At 31.8% G+C, this 12491-nt stretch overlaps 2 protein-coding genes across 3 annotated transcripts; both read left to right on the top strand.

Annotated features, from left to right (window-relative positions):
- The first annotated feature begins 572 nt into the window (after positions 1–572).
- LOC114425636 (carbonyl reductase [NADPH] 1-like) lies at positions 573–4052 on the top strand. The gene is made up of 4 exons (XM_028392576.1): positions 573–738; positions 1898–2156; positions 2454–2648; positions 3355–4052. The coding sequence occupies exons 1-4, from the start codon at positions 647–649 to the stop codon at positions 3748–3750; spliced, it is 942 nt and encodes a 313-aa protein (XP_028248377.1). The 5' UTR covers positions 573–646; the 3' UTR covers positions 3751–4052.
- A 2198-nt stretch (positions 4053–6250) lies between these two features.
- On the top strand, positions 6251–10810 carry LOC114368083 (cytochrome P450 734A1-like). 2 transcript variants are annotated; one of them, XM_028325438.1, is made up of 5 exons: positions 6251–6399; positions 6561–7088; positions 8075–8319; positions 9350–9713; positions 10188–10810. In XM_028325438.1, the coding sequence occupies exons 2-5, from the start codon at positions 6594–6596 to the stop codon at positions 10608–10610; spliced, it is 1527 nt and encodes a 508-aa protein (XP_028181239.1). In that variant the 5' UTR covers positions 6251–6399; positions 6561–6593; the 3' UTR covers positions 10611–10810. The 2 variants fall into 2 exon arrangements, with proteins under 2 accessions (XP_028181239.1, XP_028181240.1); XM_028325439.1 differs by having other exon boundaries at positions 6256–6467.
- The last annotated feature ends 1681 nt before the right edge of the window (positions 10811–12491 follow it).

Below are 12491 nucleotides of genomic sequence, written 5' to 3'. Positions count from 1 at the left end.
AAAAATAGAGATGTATTTAAAAATTCTCAAATAGCTTAAGGATTTAAGTAATTTAACCTTAAAACTTTTATAAAACTATAAATTATATTAAAATGTTTTTAATTAAACTATAGCATAAAATATTGCTTTCCATTACAAATTAACCATCTTATAAATATCAATTATTTAAAAATTAAGATTTAATTACAAATTTTACTACCAAACTTTTATCACTTAAGTTTTATTTTCATGAATTTTATCATTCAATTTTAATAATTTTATAAATCTTATCACTCAAATTTTTTTTAATGAATTCTACCATCTAATTTTTAATATTTTATAAATTTTAACATTCAATTTTTTATGCATTTTGTTATTATGTTACTTAAAAAACAATATAAAAAATCACTTTTTATTTTTATTAATTGATTATAGTTATAATTAATGTAAAAAATAACTTAAAATAACTTTCTATATGTTAGTTGGTTATAAAAACTTCCAAAGATAAAATTTTAGTAATAAAATTTTCAAAATAATAGAAGTTGAACAGTAAAATTTAGATTAAACAAAAAACTAATTCACCCAAGATCTAGACACCAAACTGAAACTATTCTGTCTCTTCATCTCGAGAAAGAGACAGAGAAAAGACAGAGAGAGAGACAGAGAGATGGGGAAGAAAGAAAAAGCTAAGGAACGAAGAGAACAGCGATTGCAAGAGATACACCTTCAGAGGACCATTCCCTATTCTCATCACCAGAGGTTCTTTTATTTTGCAATTCCCTTTCTCTTTTTTCGTTTCGGATTTTGAAATCCACAACAACTCGCACTGACTTACGCTACCTACTAACTTATTTCTGCAAACAGAACCAGTTTTGTTTTTAGTTTGATGTGTGTGTGTGTGTATATATATATATATATATTATTTTTTGCTTTTTATTAAACTGAAATATAATATATCCTACAATTGCAATTACATTATTGCTATCTATTCTCCAATTATTGAATATAAGCATTTTACATCCAACTCTTTGTCATAATTGTGCACCGGCAGCATGTTTTATTCTAATTTGTTGGTTAAAATCTTAAATGGGATACCTTAATCTTAGGTGAAACCATGAATTCAAAGAATACTAGCAACATATTCTTTATTATTTCGTGATATAACATGTCAATCCCACTAAATAAGGGGCAGGACTTACATCATTTACTGTATTTCACTAAGAGCATCTGCAACATGATTGCTTAAATGAGTTGCTTATCTAAAATTTGTGAGCCCAACAATGCCGCATAAATTTAAAAACTTTCCAAAAAAATTTATTCCAATGTTAAAGTTGCTAGAATGAGTGCTTAACTTGAACCACATTAATTTTTGTAATTAAAAGTGGTTCTTTAATCGGTAAGAATGAATTAAGCAACGGTTGTTTATATAAGCAACTCACTTAAGCAACACACTGTCAAGTCATCTACTTCAATGATAAAATTTTGTTTAAGCAGCGTTGCTTAATTTTAAGCAACTTATGAAACACCTACATTGGAGATGCTCTAAATAATAAAGAGGGTGTTGGAAAAAACATGTGTTGATATCTTTCCTGGGGAAATAGTTGTGCATACAAAAGTTGTTTTTATCTCATTTTCATGCTAATATATCATGATGACCTTTGCGCAGACCCCTTCATCCAGACATTCAATTTAAAGCACCTACAGGGAAGTGATTTAAAAAACTGTTTAGTTTCAAGTGAATGTCCAAATGTTATGTTGGATAATTGAACTCAGCCTGAGAGTGTTGCCAATTGAGCAAGCATGTGTTTTGATGAAATTGTTGTTTCGGCCTTTAACCATCCGTAGTTTCTGGAAGTACAGAATATTCTTCTGATCTCCATAGCTTGTTCAAAATTGTTGCTGATTTGAATATTCATAGGTGGTGGTCCAAGGAAACTGTGGCTGTGGTTACAGGTGGAAATAGAGGAATCGGGTTTGAGATTTGTAGACAACTTGCCACTCATGGATTGACTGTCATACTGACATCAAGAGACGCTAGTGCTGGTGTTGAATCAGTTAAGGCTTTGCAAGAAGGTGGTCTCAGTGTGGTTTATCATCAACTTGACGTAGTAGACTATTCATCCATCAACCAGTTTGTTGAGTGGTTGCGGGAAAATTGTGGTGGTTTAGATATTCTGGTCAGTTTCTACGATGCCATTTCTTCGATATTGTTGGTCTGTTTTTAACTAAGTTTGCATGTGCTGTTGGGATCTATCTAGCTGATGTATCCATTTTAATTACTTCTGGCTTATCTTTTGTGTTATGTTCTTAAAATAAATTTGTTTTAGATTTTGTTCATACTTCATAGAAAATCTAAATATGATAAACATGGAATTAAACACACTAAGATAGTTAATTTTTACAAGGAAGCATGAAGAATGCGGTTTAATGCATATCCTTATTTTATGCTTCTGAGCAATATCATTTACCTGCAGGTAAATAATGCTGGTGTTAATTTTAATCTTGGGTCTGATAACTCAGTCGAAAATGCTCGTAAAGTTATTGAAACAAATTATTATGGCACCAAGCGTATGACTGAAGCTATTATTTCATTGATGAAGCCATCCCTTGTTGGTGCGCGTATTGTAAATGTAAGCTCACGTCTTGGTCGACTAAATGGAAGACGGAATGTAAGTAAAGCTCTTTACACAGTTAGCTAAAAAATGTTAAAAAAGTTTTGATGACTTGATGTTAGATTCTTTCCCTTGTTAGTACTCTCATGGTTATTTCATTTTCTTGCTTGGACTTCTCCGAGCATCATCAAAGTAAAATCTCTGTTTTCTTATAGAGGTCAAAACATGTTTTTTCACACATAAATATTCATGTTCTATAAATTGTAACATATTTTCCTTCATGTATTATCATTCAAGATTGCTTGCCGAGGCTGACATAAATTTCATTTTGGTAAAGTTGTTGGTTATAGTAGTGGTAGTGTAAATTTCATATTTTGGACTAAAATTCCTATGGCCAGACCTATTCTTCCTTGAATTAGAATAAAAATTCTTTTGATTTCTACAATTCTACCCCAAGCACACGCAATGGAGCTGTAAACAATCAAATAAAATCCAATCCACGAAACCATTTGATCAATGGACAACTTTGTTGTTGTAAAGGCCATAACGCTAGAGGAATCTTTACCGCAGGGCATAGAGGGGGAGATCATAAGCGTCTATACCATACAACCTCTAGTGCTGTAATTGTATACAATTTATTTAAATTAAGCATACAGTTTGTGGTAAAATATTTTATATTTTATCAGAGATTGTATTGGACTCATTGCATGTTATATGACTTCTGCTAGACATAAATTTGATAGTGTTTTGTTTTGAGTGATAGAGAATCAGCAATGTAGCCTTGAGGGAGCAACTGAGTGATGTAGAATCCCTTTCAGAGGAACTTATTGGCATGACTCTGTCTACATTTCTACAACAAGCTGAGGATGGAACTTGGACTACAGAGGGGTGGCCTCAAGTATACACTGACTACTCGGTGTCCAAACTTGCAGTTAATGCATATACAAGGCTTATGGCAAGGAAGCTTTCTGAGAGACCAGAAGGTCAAAAAATCTATATTAACTGCTATTGCCCAGGTTGGGTGAAAACAGCTCTTACAGGTTATGCAGGGAACAATACTGTTGAGGAAGGGGCTGATACTGGAGTGTGGCTTGCCCTTCTTTCTGACCAAACATTCATGGGAAAGTTTTTTGCAGAGAGACGAGAAATTAACTTTTAAGCTGTTGCCTATTGGGGGGATTACAAGAATTTTAAGTCATTCTACTGAATTTTGCAAATTTTTCAAAGGAAAAGAAATACTGAATTTGTATGTTGGCATTAGTTCACTAGCAGGTTTAAGTTTCCCTCCTGTACCATGTAATTTTAGTTGATAAGCTAATTCTTTTGAATACTTTATGCTTAGCTAGTTGTAACCGCATATGCAGGTGCACGTGCACTCGCATATAGGGAACAAATAGTGAGAAATGAAAACAGTAAATTGGGATCATGCATACATATGAATGTCAATGGTTAAAAGATGAATGTACTTGGCTTTTTTAAGTGATCGTAAACCTCTAACAAACTTTAAATAATGGTCTTATATAGTTATATAGAATATAGATATTATAATTCTCATCACTCACTATAAATTGAAATAGATATAGAAATAGATATAGGTATAGATCAGGTTCTCACTAGATACATTCTCCCCTGATACATTCCCAACAGACAGATTGAGGAATAGAGCCAAAATATTTCAATGGGTGTTATTTTTAATTTTCAAAATAATGTGGAGCAACTTTAACAAATATTAGTGATTTACCTTCAACACAAGAACAATGTTGTTGAACTTCTTCTGTATAAAAAAAGAAAAAGAAAAACAGTAATAAAAGAAACTATTTGTTGGACTTTTTAGTAACTAAAAAACTAAAATGAAATAGCATAAAGTTTAACTTAATGTCATCGGGTCGAGCTGCTTAATGGATCGGTTGTGCATTAGACCTAGAACTACCTATTGAGACTCAGGCGGTTTGGTTAAAAACTAGTGGCTCGGACCTGTTTCTAACCCGGGACAGGTTGCTTCATATATGGTTACTAACTAAAATCCTATAAAAATAGAAAATAGCAATCAACCCAGGTTGTGTTATTTTTAATTTTCAAAATAATGTGGAGCAACTTTAACAAATATTAGTGATTTACCTTCAACACAAGAACAATGTTGTTGAACTTCTTCTGAATAAAAAAATAAAAAGAAAAACAGTAATAAAAGAAACTATTTGTTGGACTTTTTAGTAACTAAAAAACTAAAATGAAATAGCATAAAGTTCAACATAATGTCATCGGGTTAAGCTGCTTTAACGGATCAGTTGTGCATTAGATCCAGAACCACCTGTTGAGACCCAGGCGGTTTGGTTAAAAACCGGTGGCTCAGACTCGTTTTTAACCCGGGACAGGTTGCTTCATATATGGCTACTAACTAAAATCCTATAAAAATAAAAAATAACCCAAGTTCAAACACAAGCAACGTTCACCAACCACTGAAGCAAGATACAATAGTTGTTAACTTTATACTCTTAATAAATTTAATATATATATATATATATATATATATTAATCTATGGATGGAGTTTTAAAAAAAGGACTTAAGGAGACTTGAATCCAAGATTTTGGACTGTTTTAAATGTTCATTAACCACTAAACCAACACAGTTATTTTTAGTAAAATATATAATATAAACTATAGTATATATTATTTTTAATATGGTCTCACTTTATATTGTTTATGCTCTATTGAAGAAAATAATAATAATATTATATGTTTATACTATAATAATATATATTATATTATAATTTTATTATTAGTTCGATGATCGATCTATTAACTCATTATCTCGACTTATCGATGACTGAATTGATTTTTATAACATAGATTTGATGTAAGTGACACTTTATTTACAAACCATTTTTATTATAAAATTTTTTATTTAAGTTTTAATTTTTACACTCTTATTATAACATATTTATTCGTCTTATTCTATTTAATGTATAGTTTGGTACCTAAAACGTTTATGTTTCAAATTTTATTTGAATAATTTTTTCTGTATATAAATTTTTTGTGGAGGAGAAAATATAAAAAAAGTAAAATAAATTAAAAATTTCTCCTCAGTTTATGCATCTCAACTTCATAAAGAGAGAATTCAATAAAAGTCAATCCATAAACTAATTACAAGTTATGAAAAAAGTTTTAATTTATTGTAATAAAAGTTAAATGCTTATCTCTTAGAAAAAATGCTTACAGAAAAAAAAAAAAGGTTATCCGAAACTGTTTGTCGTTATTGTAACTAATCATTAATGAAATCATATAAAAACTCAACTTTAGGGAATTAGGTGGAACTAATAAAAGAAAAATAGTTAATTTATAGATGAAGATTAAAATAAAACAAAAAAAACAGTTAAAATGTTTTAAAATAGCAATCATGCATGTTGTAAAATTATTAAGGCTTAATAAATTATACAATTGTTATATAGCATTTTATAACAGTTGTGTTGACAACTAATATGAAAAAATATTAATTTTCCTTAAATAATTAACTGATAAGATAAAGAAGATATAATTAATTTATTTTAAATAATTAAAAGATAAAATTAAACTTTTTAATAATTAAGAAATCAAATATTAAAATATAATTAAACGACCAATTATAGTTAAGTCAATCTTTAAACCACAATGATGTTAAATCTTGCGGCGGGCAAAGGCTACAGACACATCTTGAATTCTTGATTGATCACTCTGGTTGTAATTAATCGTAGCTCATAGAAAGAGTTGCCATTGCATTTCTTCCTGCTGCTCTGAATTCTTTTTCTACTTATCTTACCACACAACAAACAAGGCAATGTTTCACTTCACCAATCACCCCTTCAATGCTTCAATTGTTTTTCTTCCTTCTCAACCTTAAAAGTCAACGCTCGTTCTTCCTTTTATTCACTTCTTTTTTATTCTATTTTTACTCTCAAGTCTCAACTAGCTAACATCTTTTCTCTTCAATCTCAGGTCTCCCAGTCACACTTTCACTGTCAAACCAACATGAATCTTTTACTCGCCGCTGTAACTCTCCTCGTCTTTTACGCGGCGAAATTTTTTTACTCAAATTTCTGGGTCCCATGGAGAACAGAGCGGCACTTCAAGAGGCAAGGGATAGGGGGCCCTGGCTACCGTCCGATCTTCGGAAATACATCAGAGATCCGACGGCTCTACGCAGAAGCCAAGTCAGAGGCAAGTGCATCCCCTCCTCCGTTCCACCACGACATCATGGGACGCGTGGCTCCATTCTACGACCGGTGGTCTCGCGCGTATGGGAAAACTTTCTTGTACTGGTTCGGTTCGACGCCGCGGTTGGCGGTAACCGAACCGGACATGATTAAGGAGGTGCTCATGAACACGCGCGGGGAGTATGTGAAAGTTCCGTTCAACCCTCAGTCCAAGTTGCTCTTTGGACAGGGCCTTGTGGGCCTCGAGGGTGACCAGTGGGCCCTTCACAGAAGGATCATAAACCTCGCCTTTAACTTGGAGCTTGTTAAGGTACAGTGCTTCTTGGAAGCTTCTTCTTTATTTTGAAGTTTAATTTTAGGGTAAATAATGAAATTCGTTCACTAAAGTATGAGACAGTTACTAACTCGGTCTTAAAACATGAAAAATATAAATTTAAAGTGCAACAAATTAATTATGTAATTAAATTTATGATATCATTTTGTAATATTTAAGGATTAGTTTAACAATAAATTATATTTTTAGAGGATTAATTTAACATTAAATTATAAAATTTAGAAACCAATTTGTCATTAAACATGCTTTATACATTTAGGGACTAAAGTTGAAATTTTCATCTTTCAATGACCAATTTGTTAACGTCTCACACTTTCAGAAATAAATTTATTTGTTTGTTCTTAATTTTAAGAGTATCTATATATAATACATGTAATTATAATTTTAAAAAAATTGCATTGTCAACTAATAATAAAATCTTATGTCAACTAATAATAAAATCTTATTTGTAATAATTTTATTGGTCTTTATAATAATTAGCTAAGAAATTATATATACATAATTTCTTATTAGTTGACGGTAAATCATACACACTTTGGCGTATAGAATTAAACTCTATCATTAAGGTAGTACAATATGTTTTAACTTTTAACTCATAAATGTTTGACCTAGTTTTTTTATAGTTTAAAAGTTAATTTAAAATCAAAACTCATAATAAGAGTTTTTTTAAAAAATAGAAGTTATTCGGTAGTTTGAGCTTAAAAATACTTTTAAAACTGAGTTTTTATTTTTTATTTTTTGTCTTACATTCATTAGTTCAAGATGAGAGGGAGAGAGACTAAAATGAGCAGTTTATTTTTAGTGTGATCTTACAAAAACTATTGGTGCCATTCAGACTTTGTTCTAAAGTAACAAGAAAGTTTCTCTCCCATGTTAGTTTCTTTTTGTTCACATGCCAGCTTGTAATTGTGATTTAAGGACTTGACAGAATATTAATGAAAGAGTCATGAAAAGTGTTGCAGGGATGGGTGCCTGATATTGTGGCAAGTGTGACAAAGAAGCTGGAGAGCTGGGAGGACCAAAGAGGAGGAAGAGATGAATTTGAGATAGATGTGCTGAGAGAGCTTCATGATCTTTCTGCAGATGTAATATCAAGGACTGCTTTTGGCAGCAATTATGAAGAGGGCAAGCATATTTTCAACTTGCAGGAGCAACAAATGCATCTTTTCTCACAAGCAGTTAGGAGTGTGTATATCCCTGGATTCAGGTTACTTTGCCAACTCTTCTTTTAACATTTTTTTTGTAACTAAATCCTAAAAAAGAGTAGAATTTTATTTCATGTTACAATCTCACAGCCTGGGAATTACAAATAAACTACCAATTTCGTCCTGGAAGTATTACTCTCTCCCTGAGTAGTCCCTAGAGTAATAAAATTATTCAAGTAATTCTTGTAGTATTGAATATCTATCACTTGGGTTACTAAACTGATGCATTTCAGCGAAGTTTGGGGACTAATTTGAAGGGTTTTCTAATAATTGGGGAAATACTTAGCATGATTTCTAATATTGCTAGGACTACTTAAGAAGGTTATTTACTTTAGGGATTACTTAGAGAGAGTCATAGTTCAAGGATGAAATTGATGGTTTACACCATGGTTTTAAATAGCGGTCCCCAACATCAAGGTATTTTGACACTCCACAATTGTGACTGGATCAGCTGTACTTTCTCGCAATTGCCCACAATGTAAAGGTTTTTTTGGCTCACCACAACCGCAATTTAAAACCATGGTTTACACTTATTTTTTCAGTGGTGCAGTATGCATGGACACCATTAATTACAAAATAAAAATCAGTAGGTGGGTGCAAGATATTTACTATATCAAACCAACGATCTTATGTCCATCCCTTTTTTTTTCCTTAGCACCAACCTTACTAATCAACTCAGGTAATAAATAAGAAAAACAAAAACATTATAACTCAAGATGTTGTCCCAATAAACCAACTTCAGGGCATTTATCAATTAATGAATTCTACAAAATTGATCCAATAGTTTCTAACTTGTTGGTTGTTCAATTCAATCTCTTGCTTTTAGCTAAATTTAAGATGAGAAACACTAGTACATATAAATTTATTTGTTCCAGGCCTTGAATGATAAATTATAAATAACAATTTGGTTATAGATGTCTCCAAATAAAGTTTATAGCATACTTGGCACAAAGTTATTTTAGTATTTTACAGTTTTACCCCCCCCCCCCCCCCCCCCCCCCTTTTATTCTGGAAATAATGATAAAACAATAGGTATTTGCCAACTAAGAAGAACAAGGATAGGTGGAGACTAGAAAAAGAAACACGTGAATCAATTCTCAAGTTGATTGAGACCAAGAGCAATACAAGAGAAAATGCAAGAAATGTACTAAGTTCTTTGATGTGTTCCTACAAGAATGATGCTGGGGGAGAAGAAAAGTTAGGTGTGGAAGAAATTATAGATGAATGTAAAACCATCTACTTTGCTGGGAAGGAAACAACTGCTAATTTGTTGACTTGGGCACTTCTTCTATTAGCAAAACATCAGGAATGGCAAAGCAAGGCACGCAAAGAAGTTCTTCATGTCATTGGACGCAATCGACTTCCTGCTGCAGACAATTTAAATGACCTTAAGATTGTAAGTTCAGTTTTTGTTGTTTGCCTTGAAGAGAATCGGTATAATGCATCTGTTTATAAATTTATATCAGTGTGAGAATGAATATTCAAATACATTTACTCTGTTCAATGCTGGTTATATCACAGTGATTTGTTAATAAATACATCTAGATGATTTCTCATTAGTCAACTGATCTGCTACCAATTCAACCTGGGGTATATAAAGCTATTGAAGCAGAGATGCAGAATAATTTGGCCATGGATGTAGAATCAAAATGAAACATCAACTGGAAATAAATGATTTCAGTGAAATTAATTAAGCATGCAGCTAAATATCTGTAAAATTGTGTGGTATATTGAAGTAATCAGTTTCTGCACCGGATCAACAATTGAATCAAACAATCAAGTTCATAGACTTAATACATTAAGTAATATCCTTGAGTACCAAATTCTGGTCCATTTTCATTTACTATTATTGGTTTACATTTTCCAACAGGTTACCATGATAATTAACGAAACACTTCGGCTCTATCCTCCAGCAGTAATGCTAATGAGGCAAGCCTCTAAAGATGTGATGCTTGGAAGCATTAATATTCCTGCTAAGACTCAACTCTTTTTGGCATTGACTGCTGTTCATCATGACAGAGAAATCTGGGGAGAAGATTACCATAACTTCAATCCGATGAGATTTAGTGAGCCTCGAAAACATTTGGCCGCATTCTTTCCCTTCGGATTAGGCCCTCGAATCTGTGTGGGGCAAAATTTGGCATTGGTTGAGGCAAAGATTGCTCTTGCTTTGATCATTCAAAGTTACAGTTTTGTGCTATCTCCAAACTATATGCATGCTCCTATACTATTTGTGACTTTGCAGCCTCAATATGGTGCACAAATCATTTTCAGAAAGATATCATATTGTTGATTGTTGTTGCCTTTTCCCACTTCTCCCCCTCTGTAACTTTAAACTCCGTAAATGGGGAAGCATTGTAGCTATAAATATTGTGCTTTTTTTACTTGTGAAAGCTTATGTAGCCTATGTTGATAACTGGTGAAAGTTTTTCAGGTTAAAGCAGCATAACTTAAATTGGATCATCAAATATATAAAGATTTGGCATGCATGTTTACTCTTTCATTTTACTTCTTTCAAGGCTTTGTATAGGAATGTGAAAAGCACGTGATGTCCAACTTGAATTGAACAATGCTGCAATCTGTCAATTTTAGATTAATTTCATATGTTTTGTTGTAGTTGTGTAGTGTCTTATCATGGTGCTTTAATGCTTTATAGGCTAAACAATGAACAAGTAATGGGTTATCAAAAAGAGACTTGTGGGTTGACAATTGGAGAAACTGTTAGGTTCTTTTTTTAATTTTTATTAAATCACATAATTGAAGCTTACAATAAAATTAGAACGATACAGATTAAAGCATCAAGATTAATTAGAAAAACATAATCATATGTACACTAAATTGAAATTAACCGGGTTCCTATTTCATAAAGAAACAGAGCAATTACTACTTTATAAGGAGTAACATAGTCAATGAAATGTACATGAAACATAATAGGAAATAAGAAAGTGAGCTACAAATTTGTATTTGTATCTCAAATCAGAAGCCATCGAGGATATTCAACCATGCTCATTCATTTTGAACTTTACATTACATTTACATTATTACTCAATTATGCTATATTTAGTATACACCTATGTAAGCTTTTTAGCCTCTTACATTACATATGTTGGCTTTCCAGAATACAAGCCACACTTTTTCGTTAAGTCACTTTGCACAATTGCACAAATTATGCTCGTGGCTTGGAGGGTTTGTGTACTGGCCAAAAGATAGTGGATAATAACAGCTTACCCAATTACTCACAACTAGATAACTTCTCATTCCAATAACTGAAAAACTTTACTATTATAAATAAGGGGTTACACTACAGGTAAAGATATCTTCTAACTCTAATATCTCTATTATTCATTTACTGATTTGAGTGTCGAAGTACCTTTACAGGTACCACCCACACCGCCTGAAGGAACTTGACATACTGAGTAGGAGATCAGATTGTTGGTGAGGATCGATCTAGAGAATACTTCAGAATAAGGGGTTACACTACAGGTAAAGATATCTTCTAACTCTACTATCTCTATTATTCATTTACTGATTTGAGTGTCGAAGTACCTTTACAGGTACCACCCACACTGCCTGAAGGAACTCGACATACTGAGTAGGAGATCAGATTGTTGGTGAGGATTGGTCTAGAGAACACTTCAGAATCTAGTTAGAACAATAACATTTTTGTAAATATATGATTTTATGATAAAATTATTAACTTTTTAAAGAATTTTTTATTCATAGCATATTATATTAAAAATTAAACATAAATAGGTATGTCAAGAAAATTCTTTTAATGAATTTAAGGTATTTCTCGATTAAGAGTCAATTACTCATCCACCTCAATGTATAAAGATCCATTTGAGGAATTGGCATCTTTCAATAGATTTTTTTCCATATGCATAGAATTGGAATCAAATCCCTAAATACACACGCACACACACACACATGAAGTGATAAGTAGTAAAAAAATACAAATAATAATATTTTGTGAATTATATTTTATGCTTGTGGCTTATTAATTAATTAGTATTTGTATTTTTTAGTAATCAAGTTAACTATATAGTTGACATTAATGATAAAAGATATGTTCCTAGAATAAGTTTTCTATTAAACTAAGAAAGTTGCATATGAACATTGTATGTTCTCCTATGGAGAATTTGCATTAAATAGTGCTCATACAATTTGATTTCTA

Source organism: Glycine soja, chromosome 9 (genome assembly GCF_004193775.1).
Source record: "Glycine soja cultivar W05 chromosome 9, ASM419377v2, whole genome shotgun sequence".
Taxonomy (NCBI): Eukaryota; Viridiplantae; Streptophyta; class Magnoliopsida; order Fabales; family Fabaceae; genus Glycine; species Glycine soja.
The sequence above is the reverse complement of the archived record's forward strand: the minus strand, read 5'-3'. Positions and strand labels throughout refer to the sequence as shown.

Bases quoted from the DNA above. Each gene is read 5' to 3' on its own strand.
- LOC114368083 (XM_028325438.1), top strand. From the start codon at position 6,594: ATGAATCTTTTACTCGCCGCTGTAACTCTCCTCGTCTTTTACGCGGCG. The intron at 8,320-9,349 runs GTTACTTTGCCA...ATAAAACAATAG, and splicing joins GTGTATATCCCTGGATTCAG to GTATTTGCCAACTAAGAAGA. The intron at 9,714-10,187 runs GTAAGTTCAGTT...ATTTTCCAACAG, and splicing joins ATTTAAATGACCTTAAGATT to GTTACCATGATAATTAACGA.
- LOC114425636 (XM_028392576.1), top strand. From the start codon at position 647: ATGGGGAAGAAAGAAAAAGCTAAGGAACGAAGAGAACAGCGATTGCAA. The intron at 739-1,897 runs GTTCTTTTATTT...GAATATTCATAG, and splicing joins CCCTATTCTCATCACCAGAG to GTGGTGGTCCAAGGAAACTG. The intron at 2,157-2,453 runs GTCAGTTTCTAC...ATTTACCTGCAG, and splicing joins GTGGTGGTTTAGATATTCTG to GTAAATAATGCTGGTGTTAA.